This window comes from Sinohyriopsis cumingii, chromosome 3, assembly GCF_028554795.1.
Source record: "Sinohyriopsis cumingii isolate HCF-2022 chromosome 3, ASM2855479v2, whole genome shotgun sequence".
NCBI lineage: Eukaryota > Metazoa > Mollusca > Bivalvia > Unionida > Unionidae > Sinohyriopsis > Sinohyriopsis cumingii.
This window is the reverse complement of record NC_142963.1, coordinates 89,041,030-89,058,186: the sequence shown is the minus strand read 5'-3', so window position 1 is coordinate 89,058,186 and position 17,157 is coordinate 89,041,030. Positions and strand designations below refer to the sequence as shown.

General features: G+C 38.2%; 1 protein-coding gene across 1 annotated transcript; it reads right to left on the bottom strand.

The window, feature by feature from the left end:
- Positions 1-11,474: 11,474 nt before the first annotated feature.
- LOC149803262 (protein CFDP2-like) lies at positions 11,475-11,882 on the bottom strand. Its single transcript, XM_089953911.1, has one exon. The coding sequence runs from the start codon at positions 11,880-11,882 to the stop codon at positions 11,475-11,477; it is 408 nt and encodes a 135-aa protein (XP_089810037.1).
- Positions 11,883-17,157: the final 5,275 nt, after the last annotated feature.

The following is a 17,157-nucleotide window of genomic DNA, read 5'->3' as shown; positions in this document are numbered from 1 at the left end:
CTTGACATCCAATGGAAGGACGAAAACTAGCTTTAGTGCCTTACAAACGATGGATGGAATACCATCGTTGGCAAGAACAGCGGACCCCGCATTTACCTCCCAATCCCCATTTGAGCGAGATGACCCAGTTACAACACGAATTGCAGTCCTTGATGGATCGCCAAGATTTGTCCGAAACAGAAAAATCGCAAAAGTACGGTCAACTCTTGCAACGACTGCAACTATTTCACCAAAAAGCTTTAGACGAACAGCTCTACCCACTCTGAAAGATTTTAAGACCTTGATGAAAAGTCCATCCCCCACACCATCACCACCACTACTACCATCCCCAGGTGTCACCAGAGATTCTACCCCACGAAGACCTGAGGAAGAAGAGATACGAGAAGTTTTTCAAACACCGTCAGCAGCTCCCATTTCTAGTAAGATTGCAGCATCCTTGTTGACCCCTTCTCCCACACCCCAACGAGAAGAAATGAAAGCTTGGTTTAAAAAGATGATGTCCACTCCTCCTTCGACAGAAGTGAAAAAGAAAGAAGGGAAACCAGAAGTGAAAAAAGAAAAGAAGACCAAAGTCATTCCATTGCCACCTCCACCACTACCTTCGACTTCTACTCCCGTAGCCCATCGGACACGTAAATCCGTTTCCAAACCACCCTTTCGTCCCGCCCAAAGTAGCATCCTCGAAGAGTGGATGCCTTATTAACAAACAAACAAACAAAAAATGGAGAAGGTGTTAGCCAGCATTTACTACGATCCATCCCATCCTGCAGGTTACGGAGGTGTTCAGAAATTGTATCGTGCTGCCAAAACTCGACTGAAAAGTCTCCGTTTACCTCAAGTGCAATGATGGTTACAAGAACAAGCTACCTACACTTTACACAAACCCATTCAACGCAAGTTTTCCAGAAGTCGCACACGAATGGAAGGCATAGATCATCAATGGCAAGCCGATTTAGCCGATGTCTCTCATTTGGCCAGCTACAATCGCGACTACAAATATTTGTTTTGTGTCATCGACGTCTTTTCCAAATTTCCCTGGGTCGTACCATTGACTTCCAAATCAAGCAGTGAATTAGTGCGAGCCCTGCAACGGGTGTTGAAACAAAGTGGTCGTCACCCTCTTCGATGGCAAACGGACAAAGGCACCGAATTTCTGAACCAAGCTTTCCAAACAGAATTAAAGAAACCTGACATTCATTTTTTTACCATCGAGAATCCTGAAAGCAAAGCCAGCATCGTGGAACGTTTTCAACGTACCTTGAAAGAACGAATGTGGAAATATTTTACGCATCACCACACTCTGAAGTACATCGACATCTTACCGCACCTGGTGCAAGCGTACAACCAATCTTACCATCGAAGCATTGGACGTGCTCCGCAAGAGGTGACTCCCGACAACGAAGTGCTGGTGTCTGATCGCCTGTTTGGTACGTCCCCGATGAGGGCTGTCCCCAAGAAAAGTGGAGTGTTGGCCGTTGGAGATTGGGTGCGCATTGACAAAACCAAACACACTTTCGACAAAGGTTACTTACCTAACTGGACCACCAAATTGTTTCGTGTCTCTGGACGAGTGCATGGTCGTCATCCTACCGTCTATAAATTGGAAGACATGAACGGAGAAGTGTTAAAAGGAACGTTTTATTTGCCCGAGTTACAACGTGTCGCCAAAAAAGAAGACGACGTGTACGACATCGAAAGCATTCTCGAACGCAGAACCCGTAAAGTAGGCAAACGACGTGTCAAAGAAGTCAAAGTACGTTGGAAAGGATATCCACCCGGTTTTGATTCTTGGATCGACGCTTCGCAAGTCATCGACTATAAAAAGAAGTGACCATCATGCCCTTTCACACAGACTCAGCTACTGCGACCACTCCTTCACCCAGTTCTTCTCTGCAAGATTTACAGAAACAACCCTTGTGGGTGTGGTGTGGAGAACGTGTGCCTAAAACGCAAATCGTCTTTTTCTACCAAATCTTTGTGGTGTATTGTGTCATCGGTGCAGCCATTGCCAATTTGAGTTTGCAACAAGGAGACAAACAATTATGGACCATTTTATTGAGCTTCCCAATCCCTCCCTGAAATTCTCCTCGAACGGGAACAACGGGAACCTTGTGTCCAGTGCCAGTGTCAGTCACCACTCCAACAACAACAACCCCATTTTGGGCGGATACACTCCTCTGACTTCCAGTAACTCCTCGGACAGCCACAGAACTCTGGAATTATGAACAATAACAACCAATTTTACTTAACCTTACCCAGTGACAGTTCTATGGAGGTGTTTCCCAATAACATTTTGTGCTGTTACACGGCCAAATTACCTCAGGCCATCCAATTAGATCACGAAGCCCATTGGAAAGTGGCTTTGGTAGAAATGATTTACCCAACACAAATCAAAAACATCACTGAAACTCAAAACACTTTTGACGTCGAAATTCTGGACCAAACAGTGCAGCAAACCATGATTACCACTAATCAACATAAATCACTTCCGAAGGACACAGTACCCCGAAGCAGCAGTGACACTTCTCCTCCTTTTTACATTTATCACTTTAAAATTAACTCAGGCCATTATTTTAGTGGTCAACATCTGGTGGAGGCAATCGCTGACAAATTCCATGCAGCATTTGAGTACCATACAGTGTCTCATCGTCTACTAATCAAATCTGAAAGTGAGGAAAAAGTATACGTATTAAAGTTTGCCCTGAATTGTATGACATTTTGGGTGGAGAAAAGACCTTGACTTTCATCGCCTTTAAAAATTTTTTTTAAAATGTTGTCTCTATGTTTATAATCCCATGTTAAATTCCCCTTGAGGCTAGAGTTGCCCAAAGACTTTTTCCCATATTCAATTCCATTTGACGCTAGACAGGCCCAGAATATATTCCCATGTTAAATTCCCCTTGACACCAGAGTGCCGGGCTTTTTTTCCCATGTTAAATTTCCCTTGACGCTAGAGTGTTGGGACCCTGTCTGTAATGCTAATTCCCATTGACGCTAGGGTGCCCCACTACACTACTTGCGTATCTATCAATTCAGAAACAGAACAGGCCTAGATATTCTGGTACTTAATGCAACACATCTACACTGCCCACACTTGGGTGCACATCAATTTATGATTAATACATTCATTTCTAAGTGCTGTGGATTTTAATTTTACCTTATTTAAAGAATTTGTTGCAAAAGGTAGTATATACAAATACGACACATTATATACAGTTATTCATGGAGTAAAGAACCAAGAACCAGCAAAAGACTTAAAACATATCACTTAAGTTTTCACTTGACGAATCCAATATATGATGGAGTTAGATAAATCCCAATTTGTTCATGTATTATACATAATGTATTAATGCTGCTATTATATAGATATGCACTGATAATATCATTATTTGTATAATCACTTATAATGTATTGCCACTATCATATTGTGATGCATACAATACAACATTGCAAAATATTATTTTGTACTAATTTTATAAAAGATGACACTCTCAAGTGAATAAAGTTATTTGACTTGTACACTAACTGATTTTATTTCTTAAATGATGTAAAGCAAATGAAATGGCTTGCCTTCACAAATCCCCATGAATTGCACAGCATACTTCAAGACAACTACAAACACCCATGCTCATCACTCAACCAGTACCCAGGGGTCATATGTATTATCTGTCACACATATGAGGGTCTTCCTACTGTGAGTACATATATGAAGTTTATTTAGAAAATATATGAAAATGTATCATTGTAATTTCTTATATTTGACCTCTGAACTGCTCCCCCACCTTCCACCAAAACAAACTGGACCCTGGACCCTTGGAGCAGGAAGCAAGAATGTCAGCCCTCATATTAGAGACAAAGGGCCCCACAATATCCAGAACACCTTATAAGATGAATGGCAATATTAAAGCATGCATTATTTATTCAAATTATGTCATACAATTAGTAGTGTTGGCAATTAAATTAGACTATAAATTTATTTCAATGGATAACGAGACCAAGTATTAAGATACTAGTCATGTCAATCATAAGCTGTTTTGTGTTGGTCGTGCATGACATGTACAGTACCATACAAGGACACCTGTATCATTATGTGTGTGTGTGTGTGTGTGTGTGTGTGTGTGTGTGTGTTTTAACATAGCGGTGATATGCACATTATGTCATTAAAGACGATGTCTTCTACTAGGTTCATCAGTTTAAGTAAGCAAATGTTTTGAAAAGTTCAGTGAAACATTGCAAGAACGAATGGAAATCTTATATTGAAAAACTATTCGATCTATTCTTCTAACTGTAACAAGGTCCAGTAATTTTCCAGGACAAAGCATTATTCATGTTTAATACCAATGATTTTCCAATTCAAACTGAGTGCAAGAAGCACAGTCTTTTCCCAAATGTTAGACCGCTTTACCTTGTATGATTAACTTATTTATAATGGTTCCATACCAGCTAAGGCCCCCATCTTGCAGGACTGATGAGAAAGAAAACGCTGGTATGAGAAAAAGCAAAACAAAGAAATAACTAACAAAGATACATATAACAAACATTAAATATGTGTCCTGAACTGCTGGATGAACACTTTGTTCATCATAAAAATTACCAAATATTATATAAAATAACAAACGCAACTAAGATGTCAAACAATTCAAAGTTTGTAATTTTTTTAAGAATCTTAAAGTCCTTCCTTACACTAATTGGGTCTTACACATCAAATGAAAAGAAATTAAAATAAAAATACAACATAACTTGTACTAAAATCTGGAGCACATGATAAATACAATGGACTCCTGAGAAATTATAGAGACCCAAGTGTCAGATAATCAGATCTGTACACACTTTTGATACCTCATAAATACTCATTTTCATATTCAATATGTATCATCACCCCCCAATTACTTAAGCCATTTAGTCCATACTTTACTGTTAAAGAAAACCATTATTTTCACTTCTGACAAAAATTATGAGACAGATCTTGTTTCTTGGGGTTTACAGATTATCTTCTTCAAGAAATAAACCCTATTTTCAGAAAAAGATAATCCTGTTTCATCTAAATAATTTCCATTCTTAACATCTTGCTGTCTAAAATATTATCAAAGTGCTCACAAAGAAGAAGAAAGTTGTCATAGCTAGTGGATAGCTCTAGTACACAGCCACATGTATGGGCATCTGGTCTCAGGGTAAATGCAGACATTGATGGTGTAAATCTAACTTGAATTTGTTTGCCAACGATCAGATCACTTCCAGTACAAAATCGCAAAAATGCTGTTATTATGTCCTTCAGCTTTCGATGTATTGCCTCAAAGCATCAAGTGTGAGCTTTTCTGCGTTTCAAATATCATCTGGTAATTGAAGCAACTATCTGTATACTTCGTCAAGTCCTGTGTTGGTTAACGATGATCTCAAATAACACTGAAGTAATGGTGACCAGCAATCTGTTACAAATTAAGGTTTTTGCACTATCTGATGGTGGGAGATATCTTTAATTAGCTTTCTGATGTTGTCATTTGTGGGCATAATGCGTACTTCATAGCTTGAAATACATTACAAAGATCCCTTCCTGTTTATATCCACATATGAGAACCTTGGCCACTGCCTCCCAATGTTCTCTCCTCATGATATGCACAGTTGTTGGGATTCTGATGTCAGACCCAACTGTATGTTTAATATAGAAGGTCTCCCAGAATTCGGATACAACATCTCTGAAAACACCCCCAACATCCTCACCTCTTTCAGATACAAGTTCTACCTGTAATTGATTTAATCTAGAATCAAAGTTGGCATCCAGAAAATAATTCATCATGTCATTAAACACATGACCTCTCTTAACTATTACTTTCTTAACACTCTCATTCAAAGGAACTGTGGCATCTAGTTCTGATCTGGTATTCAAATGGTGATCCCCTGGGTGAAACGATACATTTCATTGTCAGAACTGTGCTGGTCTAACATAGAATCAAATACAACAAAAAAGGCATGATGGTATTTTCTGTACAATTTGCATAAATGTTGGCGTAACTTGCATGTTGAAGTGCATGACTGGGGGGTGCTAAGGCTTTCAACAGATTCAGATATTGACTCAGCAACTGGCTGTGACTGACTGAGTGTGACTTTCAGCACTGACTCAAATGAAAACTCTTCTTTTGACTGAAGATGTATTGGTACTGCTCTATCCAAAGGACATGCAGTCAGAATGATTTCAGCTTGTTCACAGTTTGATTCTTTAGGATTTCTATTCAGAAAAGTTACAGGTGGTTTGTGATAGGACTCTAAGCCATGATGTAATATTTCTGGTATGCTTATAGTGTTCTCTTCAGTGAGTGGCTCAGAAAGTAACGTTATTTGATCTTGAAGAATTTTTGTTGTTTTTGTTGTTGTTGTTGTAGGGTTTAACGCCATTTTTCAGCACACGATAGGCTATACATGGTGGCCAGTATTAATGGTGGAGGAAGAACCCGGGAAAGCCCGGAAAGAACCACCGACCCACGAGAAGCTACTGGCAAGCTTTCTCACATACCCACATTAGCCGAATCCGAGACTCGAACCCACGCAGACAGAGGTGAGATGGCAGTGATCCGTAACGGAGAGCGCTTTAGACCACTCTGCCACTCGGGGCCCCCGATCTTGAAGAGTGAGACTTTCTGTATTGACTGAATCTTTTTTCTCTGTGACTATATAAAGTCTCAGCAACTTACCTTTGATGATTCACATAATTCTTCAATTGTTTCATTTTGGATTTCTCTGTTGGAAAAATCTGTTAAATTAAATATTCGCAATTAGCATTGCGTTTATTCACAAAGTATTGCGTTTATTTGCAAAATTATTGCGAATATTCAAAATAAGCATTGCCTTTATTCGCAATAGTATTGCGTTTATTTGCAATGTATTGCGAATATTCACAAAAGGTATTGCGTTTTTTCGCAATACATGTATGCTTCTTTTTTTGACAGACACTATTTGGCACTAATGGGCTTCCGTAGAGTTCAAAGGCGATGTTGAAGGTTTTCATTACCAATCGTTGTATCGGATACTTGGCTGTCGTTTTGATCTAAGTTTGACTGATATCACTACCCATTTTAGGTTGGACTTATACATTGTGCACGTAAACTCTGGCTTCTTAAAACATGGTTTTGTACTAATTAGCATTGGCCATAGTACACGGTACTACTTCGATTCAGTCTCAGGTGCACACACATTCAGTTGAACAAATACTCGTTTTCAAATCACATGTCCACATGTCTAAATGCAAACGATCCATCAGTTTTAAACTGCTCCCCGTCTGATTTTGTTTCAACGGTCGTTTAATCCAACATTTTGGCCGATATCACAATTTGCAATCAGCACCGTATCGTTGAACTTGACCACCGTGCCAGGTTTCCATGCCACAGAAGCAGCCAGATGTGTGTTTTGGTTTCTTTTCCGCACGTCAAGATCTTTTCTAGGTACGCGCGGTAACTGTACGTTTTGTTATTCAAGTGAGCGACGAATGCATGAAATTGTCGATGGGAGCCACTCTGCAATCGGAACCTGTATTGGTGTTGTTCATTTTGAGAATATTGACTCTCAGTCAAAAGTGACTGCCATTTAGATTGATGTAATCTTCTGTTTTAACTTTGATTTCAAATTCCATAGAGGCTGAGTTAGTCAATGACGACACAGGACCCACTGGGAATCTTGCATCGTCTTCATTATCAGTAACATGGCAAACATTTTGTGTTCTAACTTCTAACATTCGTAAGCAACTCGGTGCATCATTTTTATTCCAGTAAGTTATCAAACACGTCCAGTTTTCTGACATCTTCTGCCCTTTCCTTATTAGTTTTCTCAACATGTTTGTGAAGGATTTTTGATGTCTCTTTCTGCCTCTTCCTTGCTGCGGCGTAGAGGATTAAGTAATACCTTGGCCAGAAGCGTGAAGCGAATTTATAAGGGTGTCTCAATTACCCAAAAGGTCTTTTCCAGTTTGAAGCAACACATTTATGCTTGATTTCATGAAGGCTTCTTCGGGACATTTTTTCCTCCGAGAACGTCTTGAAGGAATTCTATTCCTTACGATAAAAATCGGCATCTTTCAAAGCAGAGTGATCCAAATACAGTCTCGCTGGCCAAATGTGTCCCACGGTCATTTGTATGTTGCCACGCTCATACATACATACATACATACATACATACATACATACATATATATATATATATATATATATATATATATATATATATATATATATATATATATATATATATATATATATATATATATATATATATATATATATATATATATATATAACACTAATCTGGTGGAGTGGTCTGGTGATCTACTCTATTTTCTATTTACAATGCGTTCAATTTAAACTGATAAAAAATACTGATGACCTTTTCTACTACTACCCCCACCAACTCTTCTCCTTATCCAGCGGCAGAGGATATAAAACAAATTCAATTAATTTTAAATGAATTTTAACAAAATAACACTAAGGTGAATATTTGTAAATCTGCTATCCCGGATATGTGACGTAGACTGATCTCCCATGAATAAACGTTTTTTTAAATCTTTTTATTTATTTCATTGCCATTAAAATTAATATTCCGAGTATCTGTCTTTCCATTAATATGAGAACGAAAATTTTTAAACCACAGTACACATATATGCTGTATATAAAACTACTCGATATAATTTCCAGGAAAACAAAGCGGAATGTAAAACATTGCTTTAGGGTATGCGTAACATGTGACATTCGTTTCCAAAAAGGTCCTGGTTACCGTATTTTCTCCTCAAGTGAGTGTGGTGGTGCGAGGAATCGTTCTTTAGTGGCGTCCCTGCTTTAAATAAGAGAACAGTTGTATGCCAGTTGCGGTGAAATAAAGTATTTTATTACTTATAAGTTTCGATTTTTGCAACTTCGCAATTATTTCATACATTGAGTGGGGGGTGGGTGTAGCATTAGGGCACTTAAACAAGAAGCAAAGGACACTACATTAATGATTGGCTAAGATTACAGTCACTACTGAGTCCATGTGGTGGGCCATTCTCCTGTCTGCCATATCTTGTTTCAGAGTGTTGTTAGGATTGTGACTATCTCTTCTCCTCCTGCTTGACTGAGCTCTGCTGGTATGTTGCCAACGCCAGCTGACTTTCCTTTCTTTAGTGACGTAACTGCAATTTCTACTTCTTCACGAAAAACTGGGTTATCATCAATTTCTTCTGCCTGAGGACAATTTAGTACTGCTGGATCTCCTTGGGTCTTATGATTGTACAATTCTGAGCAGTATTCCGTCCATCGCTTGAGGATCTCTTGATATTCTGTGAGGCATTTTCCTGATTTGTCTTGGATGATGGTCTCAGTTTTCGCTTGTTTATAGGTTGAGAGAGCTTTCACAGTTGATATGCCATTTTGCTATCATTTCTACTCAGACTGTCTTCGATTTTGCAGCATTGTCTTTGTAGCAGAATAGAAACCGAGTGGGTTTTGGATTAAATGAATAACGCAAACACAATGTGATGGACAACGGAAATTTATAAATTGAATTAATCTCTCTCTCTCTCTCTCTCTCTCTCTCTCTCTCTCTCTCTATATATATATATATATATATATATATATATATATATATATATATATATATATATATATATATATATATATATATATATGGACAACGGAAATTTATAAATTGAATTAATCTCTCTCTCTCTCTCTCTCTCTCTCTCTCTCTATATATATATATATATATATATATATATATATATATATATATATATATATATATATATATATATATATATATATATATATAATGAATAGAATGATTCTATCACGCTCTCAACATACAATTGATCCAATCACTCTACACATACATTCACAAATTGAAAAACGAAAATATGATTAATGTCATCTTATGTATGGAAAGTGAGATTCAAATAATCTCAAATAATTCAAATATGTTGTAAATAATATTATGCCATATAAGAGATTCACATACTATCACGTATGGAATACGATTAAGATTCAAATAATCTTAAGGAATTCAAATATGTTTCAAATAATATTGTGCACTGTAAGTGAGATTCACATAATCTCCTGTATTATGAAATGTAAGCGAGATCTCACATATTCTCCTACAATACAAATAAAATACTTAATAATCTCATGCAATTGAATATGTACTCAACTGAAACATCAATTGGAACAAACATATGCCTCTTGACATTTGTACAGTCGTATGATTCATAAACTGATGAACTACACAGTTTCACCGAGTCCTTGGGTTGGCCCACACTTTTATCGGCCGCTCACACCCCTCACGGATCCACCACATGTACAGACATACTTATACACATACGTACAGGCAGCATACATCACCCTTGTATTGGCTACGTCTACATTCTTGGCTCCACCACATGTACAGACACACGTATACACATACTTATAGACAGCACGCAGTACTAAACAGCTACCGTCAGCCCTAAACAGCTCTGAAGAGCTTCAGACATCCCTAAGCAGCCCTGAACATCCCTGAACATCTTCAGTCAGCTCTAAACAGCCCTGAACACCTTTAGTCAGCTCTAAACATCCATGAACAGCCCTGAACAGCTTCAGTCAGTTCTAAACAGCCCTATGGCTGGAGAACACAATGAAGAACGTTCACTCCTTGACAAGATCCAAAACTACCAGTGTCGGTTTGAAATGGAATCTACCTTAAATCCATAGGAGAGTGAGTAATAGTCAGGGTAAAATACCCGTGCATATCGTGGTTTTAATGTCTCTCGTCGCAAGTACTTTTCGACGAGATACATGCCTTTTCAGTCGCTTACCTGGAAAAACAATTACTCACCCTAGGTAACGTTGTACGCATGTACAACGAAAGATAGTCAAATCGGTCTAAGGCAAAGCCAAGTTATTTCTTGCCTTATTCTGTGACAGTCTTTCTATCCAGGATTCCTTTGCCTTTTTCATGCTTTTCCTGATAATGTTGTTTATCTATCTGTATTTTCTAGCTCCTTCATGATCATTGTTCAAGGACATATGTTGTGACCCAATGTTTCTTTATTCGACGATATTTGCCAATGATCTCGTTAGTTTTCTTAGTCACAGCTGTGTTGAATGTGGTTAATGACTCAAGGTCGGTGTCTTGTCTGCCCAGGGTTATCAAAGGTGCACATTTGCAACCTATCGTTGCTTGGAAGGCTTCTGCGACTTTTGGATCTTTCAATTTTTCAAGGTCAAATCTGATTCTTGGTTGGTTGGGATTTTTGATCATTTTCAGGCGGAAGCGAAACGTTGTCATTAATAAATCATGGTCACTTCCAATATCTGCTCTTGGAAAACTTCGTGTTCTGGCGATATTCAGTCCTGTGCAGAATCGTTTTTCTTGTAGGCAGCAAACTCCAAGAGCCTGAGTCCTCTTTCGTTTGCTTCTGCATTGCAGAAGGGTCCACATATGCTTTGCCAGTTTGTCTCTGAATCAACTCCCACCTTTGCATTCTAGTCTCCTTGTACAAGCAGAATGTCCTTCTTGTGTGAGTTGTCAGTGACATCTTGCAGTTGGTTGTAAAATTTATCCCGTTCTTTGTCATCATAGTTAGATGTCGGTGCATAGGCCTGTATGATTGTGAAGGTAAAGGGAGTCGCTCTCAGGCGGATGGTAATGAGCTTGCTTGAGACTGGGCAGCAACCCATAATGGTGTTCACAATGCCCTTGTGGATAAGAAATCCAACGCCATGATTGTGTCTGTCCCCTCTTCCGCTAAAGTATAACTTATGCCCATCTGTTGTTATTTCGCCAAAGTTTTTCCAGCGCACTTCAGAGACCAATAATGTTCCAGTTATACCTCTAAAACTCGCGTTAGTTCTTTCAACTTTCTCACTGCCCTCAGTGTTCTTACGTTCCATGTACCGATGATGATGTTGTCTCTCCCACGGATCTTGGTAGTGGCGGTAATATTATGTTACTTAACACCTCCGCCATTGTTGACCGGGGCTGCGACTGATCCGGTATGGAATAATTGTTAGTTGTCTTCATGTGGTGTATCAAGGGCAAGATACAGCCTGGCGAAGCCCATTCGTCTCCAGACTGGATGACCACAGCCGAAATGGACTGATATAGTGTGGCACGCCCTGGCCCTGAGCACATGGTCGTTGAGCTCATCTTTGAGCCATTCCGTCGTGGCCATTGACTCCATCGAGGAACACTACCGCCCAGAGATGCTGTGTTTTCTTCACACTATTTTACCCATAGTTGGGAGTCTCGTAGGGGCGGGAGCGTCTTAATCCATCCTGTACCGATCCAATGCACCTGTACCACTGCCCATGGCTCACCATGTCGACGCAATCCTTGATCATTGTGCTCCCCAAGAAAGGAAACCTGGTTTAGCAGGCGAGGAAAAAGAACAGGCTGACGTAGTTGAGCGCCTCGACACAACCTCCACAGCATACGGTATGGAGATTATCGCCACACAAAAGAAAGTGATGACAAACAACACCAACGGCATCAGTGCAGAAATAAACGTCAGTGGACAGAAGCTGCAAAAGATTTGCAAGCTTCAAGTACTTGGGATCAGTTATCACAGATGAGGGCTCCAAACCAGAACTACTTTGCAGGATTGCCCAGATAACAGCAGCAATAGCAAGGGTGAGACCAATATGGAAAGATGCCAACATTGCTTTTGGTTACAAAATCAGGCTGATGAGCTCGATTGTCATATCTATCTTTCTGTATGCTTGTGAAATATGGGCGGTCACATCACATCTGCAAAGAAGGATTCAAACATTCGAAATGAGATGCTACCGCAAGATATTGGGGATCTCATACGTTGACCATGTAACCAACGAACAAGTCCACAACAGGATCCAACGAACCATCGGATTCTATGAAGACCTATTGAGCACTTTAAAATAGCGTAAACTGAATTGGTACGGTCATGTCTCAAGATCATCTGGACCGGCAAAAAAAACCCAACCTGGCAAGGAACAGTGCGAGGGCGCAGAAGAAGAGACAAACAGAAAAAGAGGTGGGAAGACAACATTAAGGTGTGGACAGGCATGGGATTTGGAGATTCATAAAGGGCAGTAGAGAACAGGAAATGATGGAGGGAATTGGTTATAAAGTCAAATGTGGTGCCCCAACGACCTTTTGGGTTAAGGGTTTGATGATGAAGATGATGACAGTCACTTTGAAAAGCGTTACGCTCGTGATGATCTCACGAGATGACCTAAATTAAATTAATTTTAATATGTTGAAACCCTTTTGAAGGATTAGTTTCAAGATTTGTATAAATTTGTAATAATGACAGCAATATGTGTATGGGTTAGCATTTATATAAGCTTGAAATGCGTTAATGCTTACAGGCTGCAGGCAAAGCAATGTTCGAAATAGCCCAAACAAAATTTAAGAAGTAATTTGAGGTTTTGCAATATTTTTAGTGACAACGATTTTTTTTTTGGTATATAAAAGGTCAATTGAAGTTATGTCTATATAGTTTCGAGACGTTGATACTATCAAATTTAGTAACCAAATTTGGCAAAACTTCTTTCAATGGATTTCTATATTAAAACCAATCGAAGAATTAGAGATTTTTTTAGTGATGTCTAAAGGAGAATTCATATTATTTGTACACATTTTAAAGACATCATGATGCATTGCTCTAAAACTGTTGGATTCAGTATAGGCTTTTCTACTTTTTTCAACGGTGGCCATATTTTGATGGCGAATCGGCATCTTTTGTATAAAATATAATGTTAATGTCATGAATAGGTCAATTAAACGCAGTCAGTTTAAATCAACTATACTATGTTGCTGTTTTTTCCTTTCGTTTTGTATAATTGCTTTAGCTACTTAGTTTCGACAGCCATAGTTTGCATGTTGATTTTTCTTTCGTACAATATTGAAAACACACTAGGTATTTTTCAAAATCGATCAAAATTATGGATTTCGCCATTGTGGAATTGCGGACTACATGCAAGACTTCCTTATCCCCAAAACCGAAGAGCTTGATAACGTGGAAAAACTACGCACTTCCGAAACTTAAGATTAGACAACGGAAGCCCTTCATTGAGAATGGGCACTTGTACGTTAACATACTTTTATAACGAGTTTGTCTAACTTTAAACTACACTCAAGACACAGATTGATTGATGACTGAAACATGTTTATTGGACTCTTACCATATACGAGGATCTACTGAGCTGATCAGCGTAACGATAATACAGTATCCACAATTGGATATTAAAATCCGCCCGATAGCTTTCTCAGCAGCGATGGCGCATAGTGTATTGAAAGGTTTTGATGAAGGTGTGCCACCTCTTCAATTTGGCAAAGATCTTTTAAGTATTTTGTTTTCTTCTTTCTTTAACGGTCATTTGATTTCCTTTTTTTATTAACGTGCAGATTTGATGGCGACGCAACTTCATTTTTATACAAAAAAGGCCTTGATAAAATAATACCCTCTGAAACATTTGGTCTACATAGATATTGTTTGTTACTCAGCTATAACCCCTTTCCAACGCAAAACTGTGCCTTTGCAAGAGTCACTGTTTCTTAACCTAAAAAATATTGGCGGGGACACCTGTCTGGTTTCCTTCTTTTTCTTTTTCTCTTTCTTTCCTTTCGTTGCAATCATCTCAACAACACAAACACTGTTGTATCAAAAACTGATGCAAGTTTTATGCGTTTGTGTAACATTCATTCCGAATGTGCCCGCCAATCATCAATCATACAATTAATCATTTTTATTTGGAGTTGTTGTATTTGTTTTTTGTGTGTTTGTTTTTTCTTCCCGATTTAAAGTAGCGTGGATTTTTTGGTATGGAAACTATTTTGGAAGCAGCCCTAGATTTGCAGACGATGTTAATTTCATGTTTTTTTTTTATCACTCCTTAATTTACTCAAAAAATAAATGGCAAACCACCCTCAAAAAAAACGAAAAAATAAACAACAAAATCCACAAAATAAAAGGACGAATCATGGTTTGCGAGTGTTAGTTACATTGTTACAAGGGGGGGGGGGTAAACCTTGCTGTTCAAACAGGACGAATGATAGGGTCGTATGTGTCAAATAAACACACGTTAAAAGCATTAAATGACTTCTCCCTTATGATGTTATCTTTTCTACCCATTCGCTTCTCAATCGACAAACCAAACGCTGCTATCGATTTAGGTTGCTATGCACTATACTTTCACCTGACAGATCAATGGAATAGTTTTGCTCAGGCAGTGGAATGTATTACAAAATATATTACTGAAATTGCACTTTTGTTACAGTCAGAAAACAAATATTGTCGTATATCTATTAATAAAAGCTGACATAAACCAGCTTTGAAAATGGGTACTACGTTATTAATCTATTAATCATCATCATCATCAGTCTCTTGACCTAGTGTGGTCGTCGAGGCGCTGTGTTGCTGAATATCTGACCAGTTCCCTCCACTTGTCTCTATCATGTGCCAATGGCTGTGTCTCCGCAAAACTTTTGCTGGTCCATTCTGTGATGTTGTCAGTCCACTTTCTTTCTGTCTACCTATCTATATAATACATGCACACAAAGACCGATATGTTTACCTCTTAGACTGGTCTCCTATTGTACTTAAGTACATACGGTCCGGAAACCAGGCTAACTTACCTCTACAATATTTGCATCGAAGAAAACTCGTGCCATCTCTGTAACTGATCATTCTATTTTTACCACCCACCAGTTGTATGCAAGATAGTCGTAGCTATTAGTAGCTCAGTCTCGCCAAATGTATGTGTGTGAGAAAGCTTGCCAGTCGCTTCCCGTGGGTGGGTGGTTCTGGTTTCCCAGGTTCTTCCTCATCAGTTATAATGAACGACGTCTTTATAGCCTATCAAGCGCTGAGAAATGGCGATCAACCCAAAGCAAACATACATACATACATACATACATACAATACGTACGTAAGTACATACCTACATACATACATGTACATTCATACATATAAACATCCATCCATACACACACAAACACACACACACACACACACACACACACACATATATATATATATATATATATATATATATATATATATATATATATATATATATATATATATATATATATATATATATATATATATATATATATAGATAGATAGATAGATAGATAGATAGATACATAGATAGATAGATACATACATACATACATACATACATACATAGACTAAACTTTTACATTATGTGAAAGTGCTAAGTAAACGATGTATAAGCTATTTACTTAGTAGTTTCGTTCTGGCCAGTAACAGCGAGACGCACTATTATCGATTTTGTTGATTTTCATGTTGATTTTTTTCTCAGTCTGATTAAAAATCAGATCTCCACTGACCCATGTTTGACAGTGGAGATATAATTTTAATTATATTGTGTTGATTTCCAACCCGTCTGACAGAAATATTTTGATGTCCATTCGTAGCTACATATAATCTGTAGCGTATCATCCCGTAAGGTTCAGATTTACTTACCGTCTGTACTTGACCTTAAGTCGAGTCAAACTGCAAATAAAAGACCATAAATTGCCGTTGCACAATGATTACTCTTCACAAACTATAGCTGGAGAATCGAGTATGATGTAAAGTAAATGTTTCACTGTTTCACAAATGCTTTTATCTGAATATCGATTCAAGATAAGTTCCAAAGGAAATTACAATGGTTTCTAAATAATAACGAAAGTTATAGCAAATATCGGCACGTTTTAAAAATTACTTTTGACCTACCAACCATTTCCCCTCCTTGGGCCTGCATCCTGGATCCGAAAGCTTCGTTGTCGTCTGCACATCCTCGCGAAACCTTATACTAGTGTGATTAAGTGTGTGTGTGTGTGTGTGTGTGTGTGTGTGTTAGAAGGAAATCGAACTGAAGGACGACATTGAGCACAAACATACGATTATCCTTAGAAGTATGGAAATAAACAAGTTTTGAAACTTGAAAATAGCTCCAGTACACAATAGCAAACGCCGGAAGAAAAAAAAAGTTGAATGACATGAGAAAATTTTATTTGCGAAAAATTCTTGAAATCTCCACCGATTGATCGGTACAGTTAACTAAATTTTTATCGCATACAAAGAACGGTTAGAGTTTGCAAGAGCCAGAATTGCCAGTATAAAAAGCAGGAGCTTTTATTTTTAAAAAAATACAATGTTATATATACACATAAATC

What these genes read in the sequence shown, in the direction of transcription:
- LOC149803262 (XM_089953911.1), bottom strand. Translation starts at nt 11,882, where the DNA reads ATGGAACGTAAGAACACTGAGGGCAGTGAGAAAGTTGAAAGAACTAAC.